Source organism: Apteryx mantelli, chromosome 1 (assembly GCF_036417845.1).
Source record: "Apteryx mantelli isolate bAptMan1 chromosome 1, bAptMan1.hap1, whole genome shotgun sequence".
Taxonomy (NCBI): domain Eukaryota; kingdom Metazoa; phylum Chordata; class Aves; order Apterygiformes; family Apterygidae; genus Apteryx; species Apteryx mantelli.
The window spans coordinates 121,665,899-121,689,685 of NC_089978.1; the positions used below are offsets into that span (position 1 = coordinate 121,665,899).

Sequence of the window (23,787 nt, forward strand, 5' to 3'; positions counted from 1 at the left end):
TAAAAATGGACCTCGTTTCAGGTATAATATGAACTACACCAATAAACACACACTTGTTTTAAGTAGATTTTTCATTACAATAACCTAATTATGCATATGCATATGTTTGCAATAGATTAAATTGGCATGTAGTGCCCTGAAAATTAATGCAGACACAAGAAAGAACTATCTGAAAAACAAAATTAAATGAAACATAGTAAGGAAACCGTTATATTCAGTTTTGCATTTTTACCTGAATCAAGGCATTCTGATGCTTGCTGCTCACTCTCTTCTTCATTCTGCAATTGCTGTGTAGATTTGCAAGTGTCTAGTCTATAATCATTTGTTTGTTGGCTACTGCTACGGGATAAATGCTCTACATCCATTTGTTCCTGCCCTGTTGGAGATTTCAAGACAACGGTAGCCCTTTCAGTCTCCAACCTTTGCCGCTTCTTTTCCTTTTCAATTTGTTTTTCATTCTAACAAAAAGTATAAGAAATTTTTTACAACTTTTTAACTGACTAATAAGACAGGAAGGTTATCTTACAGTCCAAATTCCTAAAAACATTTTTTTATATCCCACATGTTGCATAGAAAAGAATTTCAAATAGTAGGTGAATAAATTATCAAAACAGTTAACATTTCCAGTATGCTGTCTAGAAAAAAAAAGAATCAACAGCAAAAGACATGATCTTTAGTTTTACAAATGATTGACATGCATAGGGTTTGCAGCCTGATTTTTTTGTCATGTAAGAAAAAGTTACTAGCTGTATGAATGACATGAACGGCCTTTGAAAGAGAAGATTAGAAAGCTCCTGATTTCTTCCTCTTCAATTCTTTTGTTTTGGTTTTGATTAAAACAACACACACACACACACACACACACACACAGAGCTTTTAAGTATCTGGAAAGTACTAGCGTGATTTGCTCAAGTATCAATTGTGTAATACAGACTTGATACAGGTTCTATATCACAAAATCAAAGGCTTTGAAATACTCACAGCTATACCCTCTCTTCATACTCTGTATGATATTATGAAATCTATTATTGTGCATGTAGCTGACTTGACAAGATATATAGATATGGGCTTTTTTGTCCTGGAGAGAAGCAAGCGTTTGAATTACTTACTGGGAGAGTCTGTGAGAGTTTAGAAATATTTCTTGAAATTATGCTATCTCAAGTCAACTGCATGAAAAATATGTTACAACAAATAGAAAGCCACAGACTACCTGAACTCAACCATACAGGTTGAGGAAACTTTATATATGAATCTGCTTTACATATTTCAAAGCTAAGAAACCCTTTTCAATTGTTTCAGTTCAACAGAAAACAGGTTGTGTTCAGAAAAGCAGCTGAAGTTGGCAGAGAGATTTTATATGACTCACCACATCAGTAAAAGACTTTACAAGAAACTAAAAGACCTCAAATATTTTCATTCCTGCATATCCAATACTTTAATCAGGAAATGTTTTCAGTCATCTGTTTACAATATCTTGCTTTTACTATGTGTACAAAACTTTCTTCCCCTGAATCAATATTAAGAGGTTTTCTTAACATGAAAGCATTGATTCAATGCACACAAAACACAACTGCCAAGATAAAAAGTAGTACTGTGCTTTCAGGCTTATAATAATTCTTTTAAATGAATCATTTTTTTCATTACCTCTCAGATATTTGTTAGTGGTAGGTCTAAAATGATCCAGATTTCCACATATTCTCATACCTCAGAGATTACAGTAGCTATAGGCTGGAAGGGGTTTTCACAGTTCCCAGGCCCAAAGTCTGCCTCATCAGGTACACCTCTTCCTTCTTCTCTTTCCCTTTGTTGTTATTGGGGTTTTGTTTGTTGTTTTAGGGTTGTTTTTTGGTGGGAAAGGGGAGGGGGGAAGGAACAAAGCATTATGAAGAAGAAGAGCCATAAATTTTACATAATAGAGAACACTTATTACGTTACCTAATTCATCCTCCAGTTTATGCCAGCTGATTTTTACCCTATGCTTCCATAATTTGAAAAATGTTCTACAAAGAGTGCTATGACAGGATAACATCAATAAAGCACAAATACATTTTATGGCAGAGGTAGAAACACATGCTTTTATATGCCAGAATGTTCAATCAGCACTTCAAAAAGTGGAAGAAGCACTTTCTGAGGACAGGATGTAGGACAGAGTACTTATGTAACTGGAGGGTTTTGGTTGCGCTGTGGTATACTGAAATACTCACACCAGTAATCCATCAGTTCTGTTACAGCAATTGTTTTAAGGTATTCAACCATACAATAAGATCTACATGGTGTAAACCAAGACTATCTAAAATTTCTTCTTCTATTTTTAATACACCTCCACTTTTCCTAATGCTAGATTCTCCTTAATATACTGAAGAGACAACTGGTGACACACTGTTCAGTTTACAGAGTAACAGTCAGGGAATCCTATTTGTTTCTACTAGACTCAGAAAAGTTCAGAAAGACAGGTACTGCTGAGTGCGCTGTTGTTGCAACAGTACTGTTTATTTTGTATGTACCACACCTCTAGGTAAGAAATTGTAAGAAATGACTACGCATTAAATGATATACCAATAATAAAATATATTCTGATCAAACATTGCCAATCAATAGGTCTGACATCACTTACATGTACGAAGTCACTGTTAGGCATATTTTACAGCTGCAAATATTGAAAGAGGAAGTAACCCTGAATGGCACAGATGGGAATAAAGCTGAGGTATCCTGATCTATTCATGAAACCACACTACTTGGAAGCAATGGCCAGTACTATATTAAAACTTACTAGCACTACTTCTCTTTGGCTTTCCATTAAGAACAAGATGACTGTTAATAACATTTTGTGGAGGAAATGTGTTTTGAGAAAACATTCGCAGAAACCTATCTGAACAGAATGTAGCAGTCTGGGGAGTTATTAAAACACAGACTGAAATAGAATGACACTTGAATTAAGAATAACCTAACTGTTCCTTACAGTAAGAAACTGATTTAATGCAAATAGCAAAATGAGAGTTACATGCCATCTCTTAAATCTGAGACAAGCCCTCAGCTACAGCTAAAAACAACAGAAGTTACTAGTTAGCTTTCCTCAAAGACACAAGAAATTTAGCAAAACTTACAAACTTCTAATCCAATTCTGATCCAACCAGTTCTTCCACTGAACAAACACAATCAAGAAACACTAGGCAGTTACAGAACGTATGCGAAATGTCAGTATCATTGGGCAATCCCTCTGAGACATTTTTCACAGTCAATCTTCCTCTCTACACCTCCCAACATGGCATAAATCCAACACAATCCAACATGGTCAGAGGGTTGGTCTATGCAGAGACATCTAGCAGACTAACAGCATGTGCATTTTTATATCAGCTTTGTGAAACAGATATGAAGACTGTGACAAATTCCTTCCAAGTAAACTGTGCTTATCTCAATTACGATGCTGAAGTCATTCTCTTGCTGAAGTAAACCACCTCAATAAAAGCACAAGCCAAGAGGCTCCACAGAATGGTTTGCACTACAGTAACTGAGACTCACAGGTCTCCACATATACTGGGCAGACAGCAGGGGGGCTTAGAGAATTTTGTAATTAACGACCTGGCACAAGGATTCACATCAACCTTTAATACAAATCATGGGTGGGATTCAGGGGTTCACAGGAATTTGAAGGAAAGCAATAAATCACTTGTCCTGCTTCCCCCTGCATCATCTTATGTCCCTGTGTGCATCCTCTGCTGGATATCCAGAAGGTTGATTAAACGCTGTGTTGAAAAAAGTTTTGCATCTAGTCTCTGATATTTACATATCAGTTACAAAGTCAGGTCCTTACTTTTAATATGGAGGTTCTTGGCTTATAAGCTTTAAATCCTTGATAGCTTGGTTTCCATAATGCCCATGTTCAGGAATGAATCAAGTATGTTAGGGTGAGGGAGGAGAGGGAAGCAGGAGAAATTACAGAGAGGATACCTTTCTTCTCGTAGTCTTCTCACTCGCTCAGCTCGTTCTTGTTTCTTTTGTTCTTCATATGCTTTTTGTTCTGTAGTGTCTCTTTGGATGCGCTCGTTTAAGGCATCAAAATCTTTTGCTATAATATGTAGGAGCCAATATAAACCGTTTTTTATTGATTTATCAATTTTTTTCCCACAGCCCATGACAGCTGAGCAAGGTTCCTGTAAACATAATGAGAAGAAGAGGAAGAAAATTATTTGTAGTTCAGATCAAATTACTTGGCTAAAAACAAGAACTCAGCCAAATTACTGCTTCCTATAAGCTTGCAAAACATCGAGAAGCACACAAAATAAATTTGCATGTAGGTATTCTGTAAATTTAAGAGTTTTTTTTCCAAGATACAAATCACATAAGTTCTACCAAATTTCATTATTTCCAGTCCCATTCCAAAAATACTGGACTACTGCATAGAAAAATGTTTGCATGTCTTTCTATAAACATATATACACACACCCTGTTATACATTCACCTGGTGCGTGTATATACATACACACCTATACACACACACACACACACCTGTTTCTATACTTATCCATATCTATGCATCTATCTGTATAGATGTATAAATTTTCAATCTCAAGCATACATGTTCTGTCTTGCTGCTTCTTTACAATAGCCCAAATTATATTTATCTATTTCAATGAAAAAAGGAGGGGAACAGAATCAGCTTAGCTTCAGTTCATGAAAGAAATGATCAGGTTATTCATAAACACCTAGGAGATGAATAAAATCCAGCATGAATTTGTCAGAAAAAACTGCCAAACCAATCCTTTTTTTTAGATCAGGACAGGCATTGTAGATAGGGGTGAAGCAATACATCATGTATCTTGATCTGAGTAAAACTTTTGTCATAATGTTCTCATCAGCAAGCAAGAGAAACATGATCTGGGTAAATCTATTGCAATATAGCTGCAAAACCCATTGCTAGATTATAGTTTAGGATACTTCACCTAGCTTGGATGCAACACAAAGGAAGACGTGGACTGAGTGTAAGGAATCAAGAGGAAAACAGTGAAAAAACTTGACAAGTTTGATTATGAAAACGTATCCAGTAAGAAAAGGTTGAAAGAATTGGAGCGGTTCTTCTCTTCTAGAGAAGATAAAACTTCAAGGAAATATGATATAAGCCTTCAAATACACAAAGGCTAACTGCAAAAAGGAAAAGAATAATTTGTTCTTTGTATTCATGGTCAAGAAGGCAAGTATAATGGGAATAAACTGGAACAAAAGAGATTTAGTTAGACATAGGGAAAAACTTCCTAACAGAAAGCTGTTTTTAAAAACTTAATGTATAAACACATCATGAAATTGTTACATTGAGTTGATTCTAGTTTAGATCATGGAAAAGACTAGATGACCTCTCAAGGCTTCTTCAGGCCTGTTTTTTAGGATCTTTTGGAGCATTGTATGGCTCTTTTAAGCTGTTCTCTGAAAAATAACTGATTAGGTCATGCTATTTATTTGAAATGAAGGGGGAATATTTCACACTGATTGTGTTCAGTATTTGTTTTCCTGCTTGAAGAAAGGAAAAAAAAAAAAAAAAGGACTAAATCTGCAATGGCACCACCTAAAAATTCTCTTTATCATCATAATATTTACAAGCATTTAAATGGCACCACAGTCAGACATGGTTTGTATGATTTACAGCAGAAAAAAGAATTCTGACATATTGTGCCCCCCAGGGTGCCAAAGAGACTTTGTATTTTAATACATTCTGAGTGTCTCTAAATTAAGGTTCAAATATGAATGTTGCTTACCATGGAACACTACAATATTCTCCAGCAGAACCTAATCAGGGAGAAGATGTATAGACAATAATATTCTGTCTCTGTGAGAAGACTAAGATGAGACAATAGAGAGCACTGGGGGATTATTTTCTAGGTTTGCCCAACGGTTATTGTTGCTTTAGTTCAGTTATAAAATATACTCGAGTAGAGAAAAGAAAAAGATGAAGGTCATTCTCACTGAGACTGTGTGACAGAGAGACAAATGACTCTTTGCATTTGCTTTTATATTTTGCAGGGGAATTTAAAGATCCAGAAGAAAACTGATTAAAAGAAAAAGAATAAACAAAAGTTTTTTGGGTGCCTGTCTAGTTTTATTTGAACCTTTTTGTTTCATAACTCCCTGTTTAAATTCACCCTATCAGTCATCACATTGAAATACCCTGGGACTGGGTTTACCTTTAACAAGCCTAGCCAAGAAGCTGCCCATTTTAGCAGGTAAGACCCTCAGTTGCTCTCAGCTTACATTACTTATAGAGTATACCATCTAGCTTCTTTTTTGGTTACACCATGATAAAAATGGGGAATGAGAATAACATTTTATTGAAATATGCCACAAATTTAGTAATTCTATAGCACTGGAAAATATGCTAGAATCCTTGAGGTTTTTTATTTTAATAATGCTTTGTGAGAAAATATTGTTGCCACAGAAATCCCTCAAAGAACCCGTCAACTGTATCTTTTATAGATGAACACAAATAGCTTATGTAGGAATGAGTTTTCCCAAAACCCTGCTTTCATTTTTTAATTCTAGCTTGCCATTTTTTATTTTCATGATTGCTTATGATGCATGGTACAAAGTCCCCTTACTGAAGAAAAGCCCTTAAAGAGCTGTGACATAATGGTGAAGCTATGCCCCTGCTATGACGCAACTTCCTAGAAAAAATAATAGAACTTTGTACTAGTTTATGAATTTTGCACCTCTCACTAGGACAATTAAAAGACTTTAAATTTTAAAACCCAAATACCTGATGGAACCGTTCTGTAAAACTGCCCCACCATGTCATTAATAGTCTCAGTATAACTCAGATCATCTTTTAAAGTGTTTCTTATTGCAATTAGAAAAAGATCATAAAAGTAAACTCCATGAATACTTGCATAACAGACTGGGTGATTAAAACAAAGGCTTAAAAAAACTTCAAGGACTGTTGATCTGAATAAATTATCTGTGATACTGACCAATATTAAGTAGCCTTCATACAACTTTCTGTTGTTGGTTTTGGGGGAAGGTAGTTGTAAGATTTTTTTTAACATGACCATGGATCCTAAATCTGAAATGTAGTTATTTTAGGACAGATATTAATTAGCTGGAATAGTGTTCTTTTGTGACTACTGTGCTGGGAATTAGATGCAATAAGAATGAGATTAAGTTCTTATTGTTTGCCAGATGGTAACTCAGACTAAATGATGGTTTTAGCTATGAACAGAAATAAGACCAACATCATATCTGAGTAGAGTGGTCTTTCCTGAATGTCAGCATAGACAGATCCCACTTCCTACTTCTTTCTAAAGAAGTGAAATACTAAACTTGCTGTCCAGCTAAACAAGTTTTAAATCACATCAGCAATTATCTATTTTTACAGGGTTTCAGAGTAGCCAGCAAGTACACTTTGAGGACCCACATAATAAATGCAGAGTCATAGAGATTTCTTCTTGAACAGATCCAGAAGCAGAATGACAGGGTGAATACTAGGATTGTGTGCAAAACAGATATATGTGCTGTATCTTTGCTGGGACTGTAGGGCTTCAGTTTCAGTTTTACTCTATTTGGCACAATCACTTACCTCCTTGCAAGCATTACACGTATATTTGAAAATGTACTTACAATTTGACATAGACACTTGTGTTCATTGACAAGCTTTTCCAGAGATAAGGACTCAATTACATCTGCTTCTGATAGAGCTCCTTCTCTGTCCTGCTTATTTGCCAGCCTAAAGATTAAAAGAAAATAAATACTTAGCAGCCTGACCCAGGAAGGTTAGAAAGAGATCAGATTCACAAAACCATGTTTTTGACATAAGTAGGAAATAGAAGAGGAGAAGAAAGAGAAAGTAAAGAGAAAACACCTCATTTCAGCTTTAATTCTTAGTTATTCTTTCTACTTAATAAAAATGTGTTTGTCCATATACCACTTTCAACAGAGATACTAACATTAAATAATTACTATGCACCCATAGACAGAGCAATTGAATTTTATAGTGAAGAAGATGGAGGTAAAAGACCAAACTGCTTTACATCTATGTAGAACAATCTGTTCGATCTATGGATTGAAGTTCAGAACTTCATAACCTCCCAAACCATGTGCATTCCCCTACATAAAGCCGCTTCATGATCCTCTTAGGTCTGTCTACTATCCAGAATTTCTCTCTGACTCTAAACAATTTGATATGTAATGTTTTGAACCTGCTCTTCCTAAGGAAAACACAGACCTCTGAGGGAGGAACTTTCACAAACGGCTCTAAAAGACATACTTGATTTTTAAATGGAGGGAAGAAAAAAAGCCTATGAAACACAAAATAAGTATTTTGCAAGATGAAGTGCCATCATTGTCTTATCTCTTAGAGATATGTTAGCAAAAAGGAATCCAGAAGACAAACATCTCCTTAATTTTGGGGAACTATCATTCTTAATCATACTTGTATTCCATATTCTCCGTAACTGCATCCAACACCACTTCCAGTAATAAATATCTTATAAAACGTACAAAACCCATCTGGAATACCATCCAAAGAATGCTATTTATTCTTTCACACTTTAACATGGGCACAAGTTTTGAAACAGAGGATGTTATACTCCTTTCAACTCTGTTATCAAAAACTATTATGTACATAAAGAGGGCTGTCCAGTTATAAAGCATCCCAATGCTTAAGTTCTGCACCTCAGCAAGCTCCTAGAGATACCATGTTCTAATCACAGAAATGAAAGTTATTTCCTTTTATCAGAACTGATTTTTGAATCTCTGTTTCACTGAAAACTCCTTTATACCATCTGAGACTGAAAAGGTTTCCAATCTAAAGCCCTAAAAGGCATAACATAAACTGTATGTAAGAAACAGCAAAAATGACTGCTAGAAATTGTGTGGAACCACCTCTCAAAGAAAGGCAAAATCTTGTCATTAATTGGGATTTCCGTCAGCTATCTAAGTAACGATTTTCATGAAACTCACAGGACTTGTATATCCTTGAGACCTCAATTCCTCTATTCAATTGGATTTAAATTGGTCACCATCCAAGAAAGCAAGATGGATTACAGGCAGCCGCCTTTAAGCTAAAATCTTCTCAGGCATTCCCTAGCAACATGTATTTATTCTCCCCCAAAATTCATTTTATAGCTGTAGATTTCAAATACAACAGAAAGGGATAAAATTGTTAAAATTGAAATACAAGACTACATGAAGCCATTCATAGAAAATGACAGAAAAAGATTAACTGAGTAAGTCTAATTTTAAGTATTTAGGAATGTAAACTTGCAGTCATGTTGGTCTGATTTTATGAGGTAACTTACAAGCAAGTTTTAGTAACAAATACAGAATTTTAGATAGAAATCCAAAATACGTTTTTACAGACCATTGCAGAGGAAATCATTTATGTTTCTTGAGGATCTGAGAGTTCTATAAGAAATAAACAGGACTTCACAGAAGAGGTCAAGTCAACAAACTTTTATTCTCATCTTTAGCAAAAACAGCTGGTGACAATAGGATACACAGCCTTTTCTCTCCCATTAGCTGTTTCTGATTAAAAGCTAGTTATTTTTTAGACCCTCCTCCGTAACAATATTGCCATATGGCAAATCCCTTGGAATGATGAAAAGGTATTAAGTAATATTTCACCAGCATTATTCTACTGCTGTTCAAAGCTATTATTTTTCTGCAAGAAAACTGGTACTGTTTGCTTTGAACTGATGTAGAACGTTTTGGAATATAAGCAAACAATGCAATGTGATTTTGCACTTTTTATGTAGTCAAAATCCAAACTAAGCGCAAAATCTGCAAAGAAATGTACTGCATAGCATTAGAGATTCTGAAAAACGTACTCACCTCTCTCTAATAAAGTGATTTCACCAAAATAATGTTCTGAAATTTTAGCAATCCTTTCATTGCAAGAAAACTCCAATTTACCTTTCTGTATAAAATCACAAATGCTTGGTTTCTATGAATACAATGGTAGATGATTTTGGAACCGAACACCATATCCTCTCTTCTGAAATCCCAAATCATCATCATTAACTTACATGGCTTTTAAGGAATGCTAGATCATGGCTAGTACATTGAATTTATCATATTCCTGTCTAGGAGGGAACAACAGTAGGAATTTACTCCATAGTTAGCAGAGCTTGTCAGCACCTTGACTTGATCTAACAACTCATACAGAATCCCTCCCATTTTCCAGAATTGTAGTATGAGAACCTCAGTTCTTAATTATTTTACTGCTAATTATTTTACTGCTAAGAGAGCTTTTAACTTCACACAGATGTAAAAAGCAAAAACTGTTGCATTTACAGCTCAAAAAAACCAGCTCATCACTATTTACATTATATACTATGAGATAAATGACCACCACCCCCAGCTTTGATAATCCATTCCCATTTCTCAAGGAAGTCAGAGTAATTCTACAGGACTTTCTGCTCTGTATGATTTAGCACAGAGTTTCCCTAACTGCTGTTCAGCTCATACAGACCTCCGACATGTTCAGTATGCTTATGATGCTCCAGTACTGTTCCTTCTCACCAACCAGTCAGGACCAGTAATGTCCTCTTGATATTTGGAAATGAAACAGAACCATAGCTAAATACAGGGAAAAACTGAAATGAAGTTTAGGAAAGCTATGGAAAGTAATTCAAAAATTGAAAACAACTATCTACTTTGTTCATTTAACATATCTTTGTCCCAGGCTGAAAATCTTACCGCACTGCCCCCTAATCTCTCAAAAAGCATTCCTCAACAGTGCTGTGAATTCCTATCTATATCTGACTGAAGAAGAAAGAAGAACAGACTTTGCTGGCATAGCCTATTCCTTCCTCGCCTCCAGATTAAATAACTGCAATATTTGTTAAGTTACTGGACTACACATTCCTCCAGCCACAGCTGAGCTACAATGCAATGTCAGCAAGCTGTATAGCTCAGTATGAAGAGGACACTACTGTCCTGTCAGTTACAGTGGCTGCTGAGTTTTAACCTCTGATACCTTGAAAAGCAAAAGATTTCTCTTCTTAGGCAATTACCTTTCATTTTCTTCACAGTGCTCACGTTGCAATAGCGACTGTACTCAAAAAACGCATGCGAAGTGCTGCATCTAGATAAGTAACACATTCAGAGGTCTCCAAATTATATTGCCCTTCAAGAACCAAAGTGATTTAATGCAGGTCACGCACTCCATGTTGTCCCGCCTCCTCCCCCCTTTCAGACTTTGGGTCAAACTTGTAAATGGAGCTAAAATACTTTTAAGATCCTGAACGTGATGAAGGGTATGATGGGGACCGTGATGATTATGCTGGCTTCTCTCCGCCCCCCTCCCCCCCCACACACACACTAAATTTATGCATAGATCTATGACCAGCCCTCGATTTTCTTTTTTCCTTTTTTTTCCTTTTTGGCGCTTCAGTGCAGAACGAAGCGATCGCTGCCCTCCCGCTTGCGCTTCGCGGGCAGGCAGGGCCAGCGAGGCCCTCAGCGGAGGGGCCGCGGCCGGCGGAGCTCCGCCCGCAGGCGAGGCGGGCTTCCCGACAGGCGCGACCGCGTTCCCCGCGCGCCCAGCGACCCACTTGCCCGCCCGCCGCGCTTGCACAAGGCGGCTGGCTGGCTGGCTGGCTGGCTGGCTGGCTGCTCGCTCGCCCTCTCGCACCGCAGCTCTCGCAGACGAACCCCTGGACAGCTATTTAAGAACTGGAGGCAGCAGGCATGCAGAAAACATTTACCGGCAGGCCACTCGAGACGCATTACTTAGGCAAGCATTCACAACTGTTTCTCAGACTGCGCTCGAGCTTGCCCTTAGGAGTTCCTCAGTAAAGGATAAAAGAGAGGCTGCCACCAACACAGCATTACAAGGTAAAGAGTTTTCTTTTACTCAGTGTTCACAAAGTTGCAAATTTGAGGAAAAAAGGAGGAGCAGCTCCGTTTAGAATAGAAATGCACCTAAGTGTCAAAGCAGACAAATAATGGATGTCTACCCTGCAAAGAATTTGATATTTCTCTGGGTGAATACAGTCTCAGAGCTCTATTGCTCATGCACAGGAATGCTAATTTTCAGGGCAAGTTTTATGCATAAAACTTCCTTCCTTAGGGAGTATATCAGAGTTATCTTAAAGGATACAGCTTGATTTTAATTTTCCAAGTCAGTTGAACCTCACATATAACATTTTTTTGTGTTTAAAAACTGTAGGAGGTATATAATCAAAACATACTTGAAAGCACAAGAGAATGTCTGTTGGTTTATCACATTAAGTTACCAAGTGAAAAGCTTCATATATAAGATCATGTTTGGCTTATTTCAATTTCGCAAAAAGCATATTTGGAACCTTTTTAGCATAACAACATAAACTTTCTTTTCACAAGAAATAAAGCAAAGGTAGGCACCAACTGCTTTTGTATCAAGTAGGATTTTTTTTTAAACAACTAGAGAGCTTTTGAACTTTATTTGAAGAGTCATGGGAAACAGGGTGGAAAGGGAGTGTATGTGTGCATTGGCACAACTGACATCTACAGTTCAGTAACAATATTTCTCTTAAAAGCCAGAAGACGTCAGTGAAAAACAAAGTCTGAATGCCAACTATGTGTGTTCCTTAGCCTGTTTCTAAAATCTAAGTTACTGATCAGAGAGAAAACAAATCAGTATTATAATTTACTCTACAGTCCAAAAGGTTCTGTGAAAAAAATTCCAATGTGAAAAGGACACAATCGTATCTCAGCTTTCATCAAAAATCCAAAGAGTGCTACAGAAAGAGTTGAGGTTTTCTTAATTTTTTTCTTGTTCTGAGGTTGTTTTTTTTTAAAACACTATTTGCTGCTTTTCAAATTCTGCATTTCTCTCCACTTGTATGGGACTCCCATACCGTAATACAACACTGAAAAGTAAATACTGTAGGGGCACACTGTCAAGGGGAATCCATGAAAAAAAAAAAAAAAGAGATGCTTCTTTTGGGGTTAAGTTTAATCACAGTCAGCTGCCACAGACCCAAAATTTTGGGTCAAACCTGACTTGCCAAGATAAAACAATTACCTTCTATTTGTTCTTTAATTATTTGCTCTAAGTAAAGTCTTTTAACTGCCCATGTTCTTGTGCATGTTGCCCATCAAAATTAAAGAACAGCAAATAACCCTGTGGTCAAAACACTACAGTATCAGAACTGTCAACATGAGTACAAGCAACTTACCAAAAATGTATCTTTACATGAAAGATTTACCTAAGATCAAGAATATTAATCTTTAAGGCTATTTTGAGAAGCCATAGCTTTGGGAGTGACTTAATCAGGTCTCCTAATGTGTGTGGGGAAAACAAAGATGAAAAGAGAGAGAGAACCTTTGAACTTAACAGCAATCTACACAAGGGAAAGACCAATGCCTTATTTTTTCATCCATGGTTTCCAGGAAGCTTTTATTTAAAATTCTGTTGTACTGGTTTTCTTCAGAATTTTAACTCTTATCTACTTATTTTTTGCTGGACAATCCTGTGGACAGCAATCAATCAACTGATTGATACTAGAGAGGTGAGGCCCGAGCAATTAAAGCAGGAAAAGGTTTGTTAGCGTCTTTATGTTTTGTTTATGTTAACATCCACGAAACTCAAATTCCTGATCAACAAACAGGAAGAAAGGTGTGGATTTGTCAGATTTGTTTCTTTGTTTTTAAAGACTTCACATTCTTTCCTCTTCAGTTATTGACTGTACTTTAGCCTGTCAAGGAAGTCACAGAAAACAAAATTCTTGATGTTTTTAACACAAACAAGCATGTACAAGAGCTACCACACACTTTCAGGCCTCCCATAGAGACCTTCAGGCATTCTAAGATTAAGCTCTGACCCCTCTCTCCTTTTGCAGACTTTTTGCAGATTACCTTTAACAGTTTTTAACTTATACTGAAACAATCAAAATGGTGCCTGTTCAGAGATTTTAACCTACGTTCATTCTTCATTAGCACTCTATGAAACAGTCTTAGTTTTCAGTACCTTATGGATTATTCACAACAATTACAGACCCATCAGCCACTTTCTACTGATTGGCAATAGCCTCTTTCTCAAAGACACAGGTTTATTTCATTTCTCTGTTTTGCTTTTCATGCCTTTAATTCTTAAGCAAAACAATCCTTTGAAAATGAGGATGAACTATAATGAAAAACTGGTGACATGAGGTGCTCCAAGATTATCTGCCTGCTAACATCAATTAAGAATTTGTACACATGTAGTCGCAGGGAGATAGGACAGACATTTCTCCAATTCAACTTTGTCCTTAACCGATTCATCCAGTTTACATTTTAATATGGAGAATACTTAGACATAGAATTCGAAACTCACCCTGTTTTAGTATCTCTAGGCAACTCTAGAGCAACTCCTTTCTCATCCTACCTCTTGAAGTGGTCACAAGAATGACAACCACTATAATTTGTTTCATTTAGGGTAAATGGCCTCATTCCCACCTCAGGTCTGAATCATATTCTTGTATACCAAAAGTGTAATTTCTCTGACACACTCTGCTCTGCTATCAGTTGAATCATGCCTACTGGCTCTGTCCCAAAGAGGTCTCTGATCTCACAACAAGGATACTATGTTCAACTTCCAGATGCAGAACTTCCAAAGGCAATAAACAAATGGTATTGCCACATATTTTTGCACAAGATTTAAAAAAAATTGTAAATATGATTCTTATCCTGTATTTCACCTTGATAGGTCAACACCTAGGCAAACAGTAGAGTTTTTAGCCAAGTTGCCTATAAGATGTTTTTAAAAGCTATCTGGAAATTCTTACATTTATTACAGCTGATTTTCAAGGCTACAGTATTTAGCTACATGGTCTGACAGAGATGAAATGGGAATGAAAACTAGGTGGAAGTTTTGCACAGTACAAATTTTGAGTCTGCAATTGTACTGTTGGGAAAACAATCATGAAAGAGATATAGCATCACAATTTTAGAGGAAGTTGCTGACTAGCAGTTCAAACTATGTCCTAGTAAATGGACAGGATTTCACCTATCCTTCATGCTGTGCTGCAGCCCCTTCTCTTGCTCCTAATTCATTTTCAAATTCTGCTTTAAAATACAGCAGTATCTGTACCTTCACTATGTGACAGAGATTATGATTTTCTTTGTGGATTTCTGTGACCTGTAAGTGGCCATCATATTTGCACCAGCTGATCAAGTGGAGGTGCTGATTTTTAGTATTATTCCTGCCTGAAGTAAACAAATAAAACAAAAGCAGGCATCTACTCACTTTTTAGGTCTCTGATACATCTCTTAAAGAGCACTACTGACATTAAAGATTTAGCTTAATACATGAAAACACCATCAAAACATTAAATTCTTCAGTTTTGCTTTCAATCAAGTGATGCTCGAATCCCTTACCAATTACAGAGAATAACCTGCAGACTGTTTCCTCAGAGTGAGATCACTGTTTTGTCAGTCAGGACTTGCAGGTGCAGCACATGTCACTGTAACTGTGACCAAAAAATGCAGCATGCACATTCATATTTTGTTTCCCCAAATATAATTTGTGCATGAAAGCATATCAATAATCCTTGAGCTCTGAGTATCACCACTAGAGTACAAAACTGGGCCTGATTCTTCCTCTTCTCCACACTGTGTTGTGTCCCTTCCTTACCCCTTCCACTTCCCCCTAAATATAATCCACCCTGTAGCCTTGTCTGTTCTTTGGCTGTATTTTCACTATTAAACAGCTTCTAACTGTACACAGAATAGGCAGAGCTATGTCAGTTTGCCTAAATTCTCACAGCCATATTATTAGGACAACTACATTTCCACAGATTTTCTTTTTTAAAGACTAGTCAGCAGCTCTTGATTCAGGTTCCTAATGTATTCCTAATTCAGGTTTCAATGTAAATAACAATTCAGATAAATGAAGATGCAGTTGTTATGACTGAGGAATGGCTTGAAACATGGGCAGACCTCACTGATACTCTAAGATTTGTATGTTTAGGAGAATTTAGAGCTGTTTTTAAACTCAACAGTCAAGAATTTGAAACTACAGTTTAACAAACTAATGTTCTTCCACCTCCTGATTTGTTTGACTACGCAATAAAGGTTAGTCTCCTCCTCCTAGCTGTTTAGCCCAATTTTTTCAACCATCCACAAAGAAAAAAATCTGGTGAGGGTGTGCTAGTTTGTGCTTCTTTATTACTGTAAAAGGAGAGGCTAGAGCCCATCTTTTTAACTTTTTTTTCAATGTAGGGGACACACTAAGTCACACAAGTGTTTTCAGTCCACCCATTCCCTTTCTACAGCTCTAAAACAATAGGCATATTCTCTCTCTATTGACAAAAATCTCAAGGAAAAATCTTTCATCTCAATGGAAAGAGCCACAGGATATGCCCCTGTGCATACACACAAACATGCAGGACAACAACAAGAGCTTGGGATACGAACAAAGCTCTGCTGTGCAACACTCAAAAAGTCAGGACAACAATCTTCAATGTTATCTTTGTCATGAAGACATCCTTATTTATTTGGAACCAGCATCTGTTTCAATTGTCAATATAATCAACCACATTTAATTGGCAAGCAAGTTCAGAGGCTGGTTTTGAAGGCCAGCCAGATAGGATATAAGACATGAAACTACAGTTCAGTTGCTTACATTCCATTCTTCAGTGCAACTGATGTTTAAATAAGAAAAAAATCCAGTTAACAGCAACCTGAAGTGTTTTCTGCTCACTTCTCCACAAGTTTGACACTTGAGAAGAAACTGTGATATGATTCAGACTTCACAAAGAGTCCCATAACACAGTCACACAATTCTGTTCCATTTTTTGCAAGGAATTTTGTGTATACAGCCATTTCAAGACCACAGCACGCAAAACATCAAAAAATAGTTATCAGTTGTAAATGGAAACACAGACTGATTAGGAAACACAGTATAATTCTTCTCTTTCTGCAGTTAACATTCTCAAGCTAGATTGATCTTATGAAAAAATCTTAACCGCCCTTTTGAGAAACTAATGTGTTCTGATGGATGACTGTACACACGCTTTAAAGCTTTACAGTAATTACTTGCATTTTCTTAGATACAAGAATGTCTTGCCACCTCGCATAAGCATTAATGGTGCCCTTATAACTTGCTTTTTAATCATCGGCCTGTCAAGCCATGCTAAATTACATGGGTCAACAGATGTGTTAGGCTGTACTAAAACAGATTTTCAGGTCAAGTCTTTGAAGCCTTGTTTAGCACTCCTGGTTCCTTTCACATGCTCCACACTGAACTTTCCCTGCAGCAGTCTCGGTGGTTCCAAGCAGTTCTGAAGCACTCCAAACAAATGTTATCTTAAAGGACATGCACGTCTTCTGCTACAGCACGAATTACAGCAGGTTAAGCAATGCAGAGGATTTACTGCAATACAATAAATATATCTTGCATTTTTCCCACCCCCAAGTAGTGTTTTCCAATAAATTACTTCCACGTTTGCCTGATCATACGTCTCAGTACATTACTTTAACTTCTAATAGTTGCCAAGCTTTTTGGATTTTCTTGCAGTGGATCACTAATCACCAAACACTGAATTCAAATATTAAGGTAATGGTGGGGGGCAGAAGGAAAGGAGGGAATCAACAACAACAGAAAAAAAGGTTAAGGAAAACCACACAAGCAACCATGCTAGAGTAGAATATCATTCTTTCTGATGATTGATCTTCATAGCATTTCAGCTTTGTTTTTCAGCTAATCCTTCTGCAGATAGACAGATTTAAATCTGTGGAAAACATGTTCACTCTGTTCAATTCCATGACTTGTATTGTGCAAAAAAATATTTAGAGGCTTAAATATGTATTAGGGATCAGAGAAACCACAGTGTCATTTGTTAACCGGTAGCAAAATCATTTGCATATTGACAAATTACTGGATTGATCCAATGCAGCTAGGATGCATTTTGTATGCTGTAGAGAAATACTGCATTTTCTTACTAAAAATCTTTAGAATTGGGGTTTCAAAAAATTTTCACCTATAGAACTAGTTTCGTCAAATTGTCCTGAAATCTCTAAAACCAGCCAGAAGATACTACTGTACTGTTTAACATTTATGCCTAAACAAACAGTTCAAAGAAAGACATTGAATTAGCTGGAGGACCCTAAATAAAAACCTTAGATTCCACGAAATGATCCTTTACCACAGGAGGGGCACAGGCAGAAGACCATGTATCCTTGTGAAGAGTACTCTCACAACCTCCCTTGGGGTACCTAAGCTGCAAATCTAGACTGAGTCAGTATGCACCCCAAAAAGCAGTATGTATGAGTAACCTATTGCAGCTTTTCATGAACCCCTCCCTCTCTACCCGCTAACAACATAAGATGTGCAGCATCCTTATTTAGTCTAACTAGGCATCTCACGTAGATGTCTACAGCAAAATGAGACAGTGTCCTTCACCTCTGTACAAAGAGTCCACTTTTAGAACCAGTAAGAAATGTTTCAGAAAGACAAAACGTAAGAAGCCTTCCTAAATGTTAACTGCTTAAGAATATGGATCTTTTCTGAAGGCACAGCAGAACAAGATTTCAGAGTCAGCCGTGACTCATTTTTGATTGCAGCCATGGCACGGTGTATACTAAGCAATTCTAGAATCCGTACTTAATATGGTATAAGCAAGTTTATTCCACGATCATCTACTTCTGAACATTTTTTACTGAAGTTTTCCATTCTTGATCATAGTCCAAGGAAAACATTCATGGGAAGTTTGAAGAAAGTATTTTCTCCCTTATAATTAAAAATAGTTGAACTCAAATTTTCTAAAGCATATCTAATGGAAACTTTCTCTTAACTAAAAGAAAAAACTGGGTACTGGATTTCATATTCCTAAACACATGTAAACATGCATCAAAGTTTTGGCTTCTTCATAATAAAATCACCAAGAGAAATATTTAATACAGAGATTATCTGTCCTCTGTAACAGGTTGCTTTGTTGCATCGGGCAAAGATACCAAGATAGTGAGCAGGTCAGGATTAACACAAACACATCACCCCCTTGAAGGGTGCTTTAAATTGTCTTAGATTTTAAAAGAGCAATCCCAGCTTACTAATAAAGCACTGAAAGGCTAAACCTCTCATTTTATTTCTGCACATGTAATTTGCAGTCCTATACTTTTTGTCTCAGGCCCAGTAGAACCCATATCTAATTTCACAACTTTCACAATCATTTTGTAATGATAAGTCTTCAGTTATCACCTTTGGCCAAGTTTTTTTTGTCTAGCAGAATTTGTGACATCCCATCAACAGCACTACATACAAGCCAACTGCAAACTAACCACTTATACAAAATTTTAACCTACAAAGTCAATCCAAATGCTAGTCTACTTCAAAGCAGTAATGATTAATAATTCTGATTGGTACAGAATGAAGCAACCCCTTTTTGCTCATGCAGCAGGGAAAAAAGCACTCAATAGCAACAGCACTAAAACAGCCATAACAAAAAACATTTTAATAAAAGACAAATTATGCAGTAGATGCACAAAAGTGTGTGTGGAGGGGAGCTGTTACATGCTTTAAACCCCAAAGTTGGTTAATATGACTAATAGGTGGCCCTGGAAGCTGCCTGCTAGCGTTTAGGGATTCTTCTCTATGTAATGAGCTATACCAATAAAAGCATCTTACTATCAAATGCACTCCCCTCAATATGTGAATTTTGAGAAGTTAGGTTAAATCTCAAAGCCCAGGATGTGGCGCAATGAATGGAATACCTTAAAAACCCCAAAGCAACCCTTCCAAAATTCTTGTTCCTTATATACAAGCCTTCTTAACTTAAAGACTAAAGCTGCATTCAAAAATATTCACATTTATCACTTTCATTTTTCAGGGTTACTTGGTCTACGTTTCATCTGTCTGCATAACAGGCTCAAGATCCCCCTCCATGTATATTGCTAGGTTCAAGACAGGCAGACATTCAACAGCAGTCTAATTATTATTATTATTATTATTTTAATGTGGACATATATTTATAAAACAGGTCCTACAATTTGCCAATTTCCAGGGCTTTCTAAAAAATTATCATTATTATATGGAAGATGTCTTCAAGCAAGCCACTTAAACATTTTTTTAGGAAAATTTTTTATATTCAAAAACAAGCAAGGAAATTAAGAATGACCACACAAGACCAGGCTGAATGCTATACCCCATATCATTTGAAAGGTATGTTTCTCATATTTTCTATAAAATCCATTTCCAGTAGAGAACTGGAATATCACTTTAATAGGTGCACCGCTAATACAATTCTCAGAGAGGTTTTAAATATCTCCATTAAAGCTCGCAGAACAGCTAAGGGAGAAAACAGAACTAAATCTACTTTCTATTAAATAAAAAACAGTACTGAACCATATCCCAAGATGGTGTACAGATTACATTTGCATAAATTTTACAAAGATTGCAAATAACAATATAAGAGCAGATGATGGTAATTCAGAAAAGGCTTAGAAAACCTTCAAGCCCCAACACTAAGAATACTACATCCACCTCTAAAAATACTCAGACATTAACAAAATATATGTTTTCACACTAAATTATTAGAGAGTTCTGTTGTTCTGTTTTGATGTAAAGTGCTTCAGTTACCTTCAGTTTAATTCCCCAGGCAAGGGAAGGCATGGAAAAAATGGAGACAGACTTTTAAGTGTAGTTAAACTAAAAGCCTAAAACAGCTTATTCGAACCAAAACTCTGATCTTTAAGAGAGTTTGTCTCATGACCTCAAAAGCTGAAGTTAAGTGCTGTGTTTCCCACTGAGAATACAAAAATGGAGCAGCACATTCACTTCTATTTCTGTAAGATTTATAGTTGATTATTTTTCTTTCATCAAATAAGGAATTACAGTAAAATTGAGTCACTCCTCTCTTCCTCCCCAAAACAAACATCCTCTCCACATGCCCTCTTCCCAGTTTTTCTAAGTTCTAGATCCTATGCTACATATTTGCCACAGTCCTACAGAAACTGAATTACAAGGTGGAGTGCACTGACACCACATCTTTCTTTTGTTCATAATACCTATAACTTCCCATTTGCTGCTACTTTTACCTCACCTTTGTACTGAGGGAAGTAGCTCTCTATAATCTCCAGAACTACTTCTTTTGTATACAAATAACTGCTAACATGGATTGTTGTTGTTACACTTTGATTACAGTGAAATAAGAAAAAAGATATTGGAGTTAATTCCCTGTGTTACAAGAGGGGAAAAAAAAAAAAATCCTGAACACAAAAACCATGAGAGACCGCCTCCAAGAGCTTAAACTGAGAGCTAAGGAACTGCAGCTAGCTGGAGAAAACAGCTGTGCAACTGTACAGGAAGAAGAGCAGGAGGAGTTTGAACAGCAGGCTATCATTTATGAAAAAGAGCCCATAACTGAGAGGCACTTGCATGAAATCCAGAAGCTTCAGAATGAAATTAGTAATTTGGTGGAGGAGGTTCATAAGTTCAGTCAACAACAAAAAACCCTAGTATCTTCAATGAGAAGGTTCAGCGTCCTTAAAAAGGAATCTAACATAGCAAGAGAAATAAAAATTCAAGCGGAGCACATTAGCAAATGCTTGGATGAGCTGTCAAAAACAGTGAAAAAAGCTGAAAATGAACATGGGTCATCATCTGCCATAGTAAGAATTCTGACTTCCCACCATGCTTTCCTATTCCAGTGTTACCTAAATGCTATGCTCTCATACAACGAGGCTATAACTGCTAAGCAAGAAAAATGCAGACGATTTATTGTTCGCCAGCTGGAAGTTGCTGGTAAAGAGGTATCCGATGAAGAAGTCAATAATATGCTCCAACAAGGAAAATGGGAGATTTTCAATGAAAATCTGCTCACTGAAGTCAAAATTACCAAAGCGCAGCTTTCAGAGATTGAACAGAGACACAGAGAACTAGTCAATCTGGAGAACCAGATCAAAGACCTGAAGGAACTTTTTATCCAGATATCAATTCTGGTGGAGGAGCAAGGGGACATGATCAACAACATTGAAATGACTATGAACAATACTCAAGAATATGCTCAAATATCAAGGGAAAAATTTGGGCTTGCAGTCAAGTATCGAAAGAGAAATCCTTGCAAAGCAATATGTTGCTGGTGTTGCCCATGCTGCAGATGACAAAAGAAATAAACTATCTGCAATACTAATGGTTCCTATTTAGTAAGCTGACCCAGTCTCAGGATCTCTCTGTTCCTTCATCTTTCTTCCCACTCACTCCTTCCCCTTCCACACAACTCTCCAAAAAATTGCATCTGTTTTTCCAGAGCTAGAAGAATGTGAAGGGATCTTCATCTGTTCCTGAATTTTATGGTTTTCACAAAAAAAAAAAAAAAAAAAAAAAAAAAAAAAAAATCAGAGGAATGGATTCAAAGGAGGGAAATAATACGTTTTTGTTCTTTCACACTTCAATAGCCCGAGTTTTCTCCAGAAGATAAACCACAATGTGGCAACCAACCACTAGTGCTTTTGGGAAGCTGTAACAATATTGTTAATCTCAAACAGGCAGGATTCATAAGACTGGTTTAATTACCTTTTATTAAAAAAAAAAAAGTATTTTTAATTTCCTTGTAATTTTTGAGCACTCATGTTAACTTGGTTCTAATTAAGTTTTTGTTAATCTAAAGATCCATAAAAATATCCATATATAAAGCAGACATCTTCAGTAAAAATCATGAACCTGAGGCCTAAAGCAAAAAAAAGTACCTAATGGTTTCAAGAACCACAGTGAAAACAGAACAGTGAAAAACTGTTGTAGTACTGTAGCTAGTAGTTACTTACAAGAAAAGTTGAATTTCAGATCAATTGGGGGCGGGGGGGGGGGGGGGGGGAGTGGGGCAAGGAAAAGGAGCCGAATGCCATCTTAACACCATGAAATAGTGTTATACTAGTACAGCATGCACTGCTCTCTGGAATGTGAAATGGAGATTGGGTTATCTATTTTAACAGTATATCTTACAGATAGGTGTTGAGCTGGTATTTTCTGAACATGTTAAAGATCACTAACAGCAGAAGACCACATCACCAAACCTACAGTGACCTTTGTCAAAAGCCTGCTGAGCAGACAAGTGTTAACAGACTGATAGATATTTGCATTATTCAACTATGTAGGCAGACCCCTATCAGGTAAGGGGTAGGGAAAAATGATGCTTCTATCATACAGCAATAGGACGTGTACTTGCTACTTCCAAGCCTATATAACTATGCAGTTGTCTCCGCAGTCTCCCTTTCATTGGTTAAAAAAATTATATAGAATGCCTTCCTTCTAAAAATATACATAAATATAGAATCAGAGAATGGCTTAGGTTGGAAGGAACTTGGGAGTATCCTGATCAACCTCTTGCTCAAAACAGGACAAGAATTTCTGAGTTGGACAGGAGATGGTTGCAGCTCTCATCCACTGCTTCTCTGACAAGAACCTGGTTGTGTCTTCTCCATGCCCTCCCATTAGGTAGCTGTAAACAGTAATAAGATCTCCCCTTAGCTTCCTCCTCTTAAGGCTGAGCAAACCCAGCTCTCTCGGCCTCTCTGCCTACATCATGTGCTCCAGCACCCAACCAGCATGGACTCACTCCAGTATATCAATGCCTGTCTTTAAAGTCTTTCTTGCAGTGGGGAGTCCATCTGGACACAGTATTGGACTTGGTTTATTTGTATTACTACACGAGTGGCCAAAAGAACCAATGAGGGTTTCCAGATCACTAAACGGTTCCATGAAATTCTGCTCACTGTTGGATAAGCCCAGGATCTTCACTTAAGAATGAAAGTTAGATGCCCAAAATAGTAAATACAAATACCTCCCCTTAGTACCTAAAACAGATACAGAACACCTACATGAAATCAATACAGGGGCATGCACTTAAACAT

The 23,787-nt window shown here is 36.9% G+C and overlaps 2 protein-coding genes across 6 annotated transcripts in view; one reads left to right on the forward strand and one right to left on the reverse strand.

Annotated features, from left to right (window-relative positions):
- Window positions 1-23,787, reverse strand: part of ARL13B (ADP ribosylation factor like GTPase 13B) — a 53,196-nt gene that overhangs the window by 8,943 nt on the left and 20,466 nt on the right. For all 5 annotated transcript variants that reach the window (XM_067300421.1, XM_013950154.2, XM_013950153.2 and 2 more), the window contains 4 exons: window positions 7,600-7,705; window positions 3,949-4,151; window positions 1,705-1,801; window positions 233-458 (listed from right to left, as the gene is read on the reverse strand). In XM_067300421.1, the coding sequence (XP_067156522.1) occupies window positions 233-458; window positions 1,705-1,801; window positions 3,949-4,151; window positions 7,600-7,705 (632 nt within the window). The remainder of the gene's footprint in view (window positions 1-232; window positions 459-1,704; window positions 1,802-3,948; window positions 4,152-7,599; window positions 7,706-23,787) is intronic.
- Window positions 11,569-22,501, forward strand: STX19 (syntaxin 19). Its single transcript, XM_013950157.2, has 3 exons — window positions 11,569-11,817; window positions 19,770-20,101; window positions 21,083-22,501. Exon 3 carries the CDS (start codon window positions 21,163-21,165, stop codon window positions 22,039-22,041), a length of 879 nt encoding a protein of 292 aa, XP_013805611.1. The 5' UTR covers window positions 11,569-11,817; window positions 19,770-20,101; window positions 21,083-21,162; the 3' UTR covers window positions 22,042-22,501.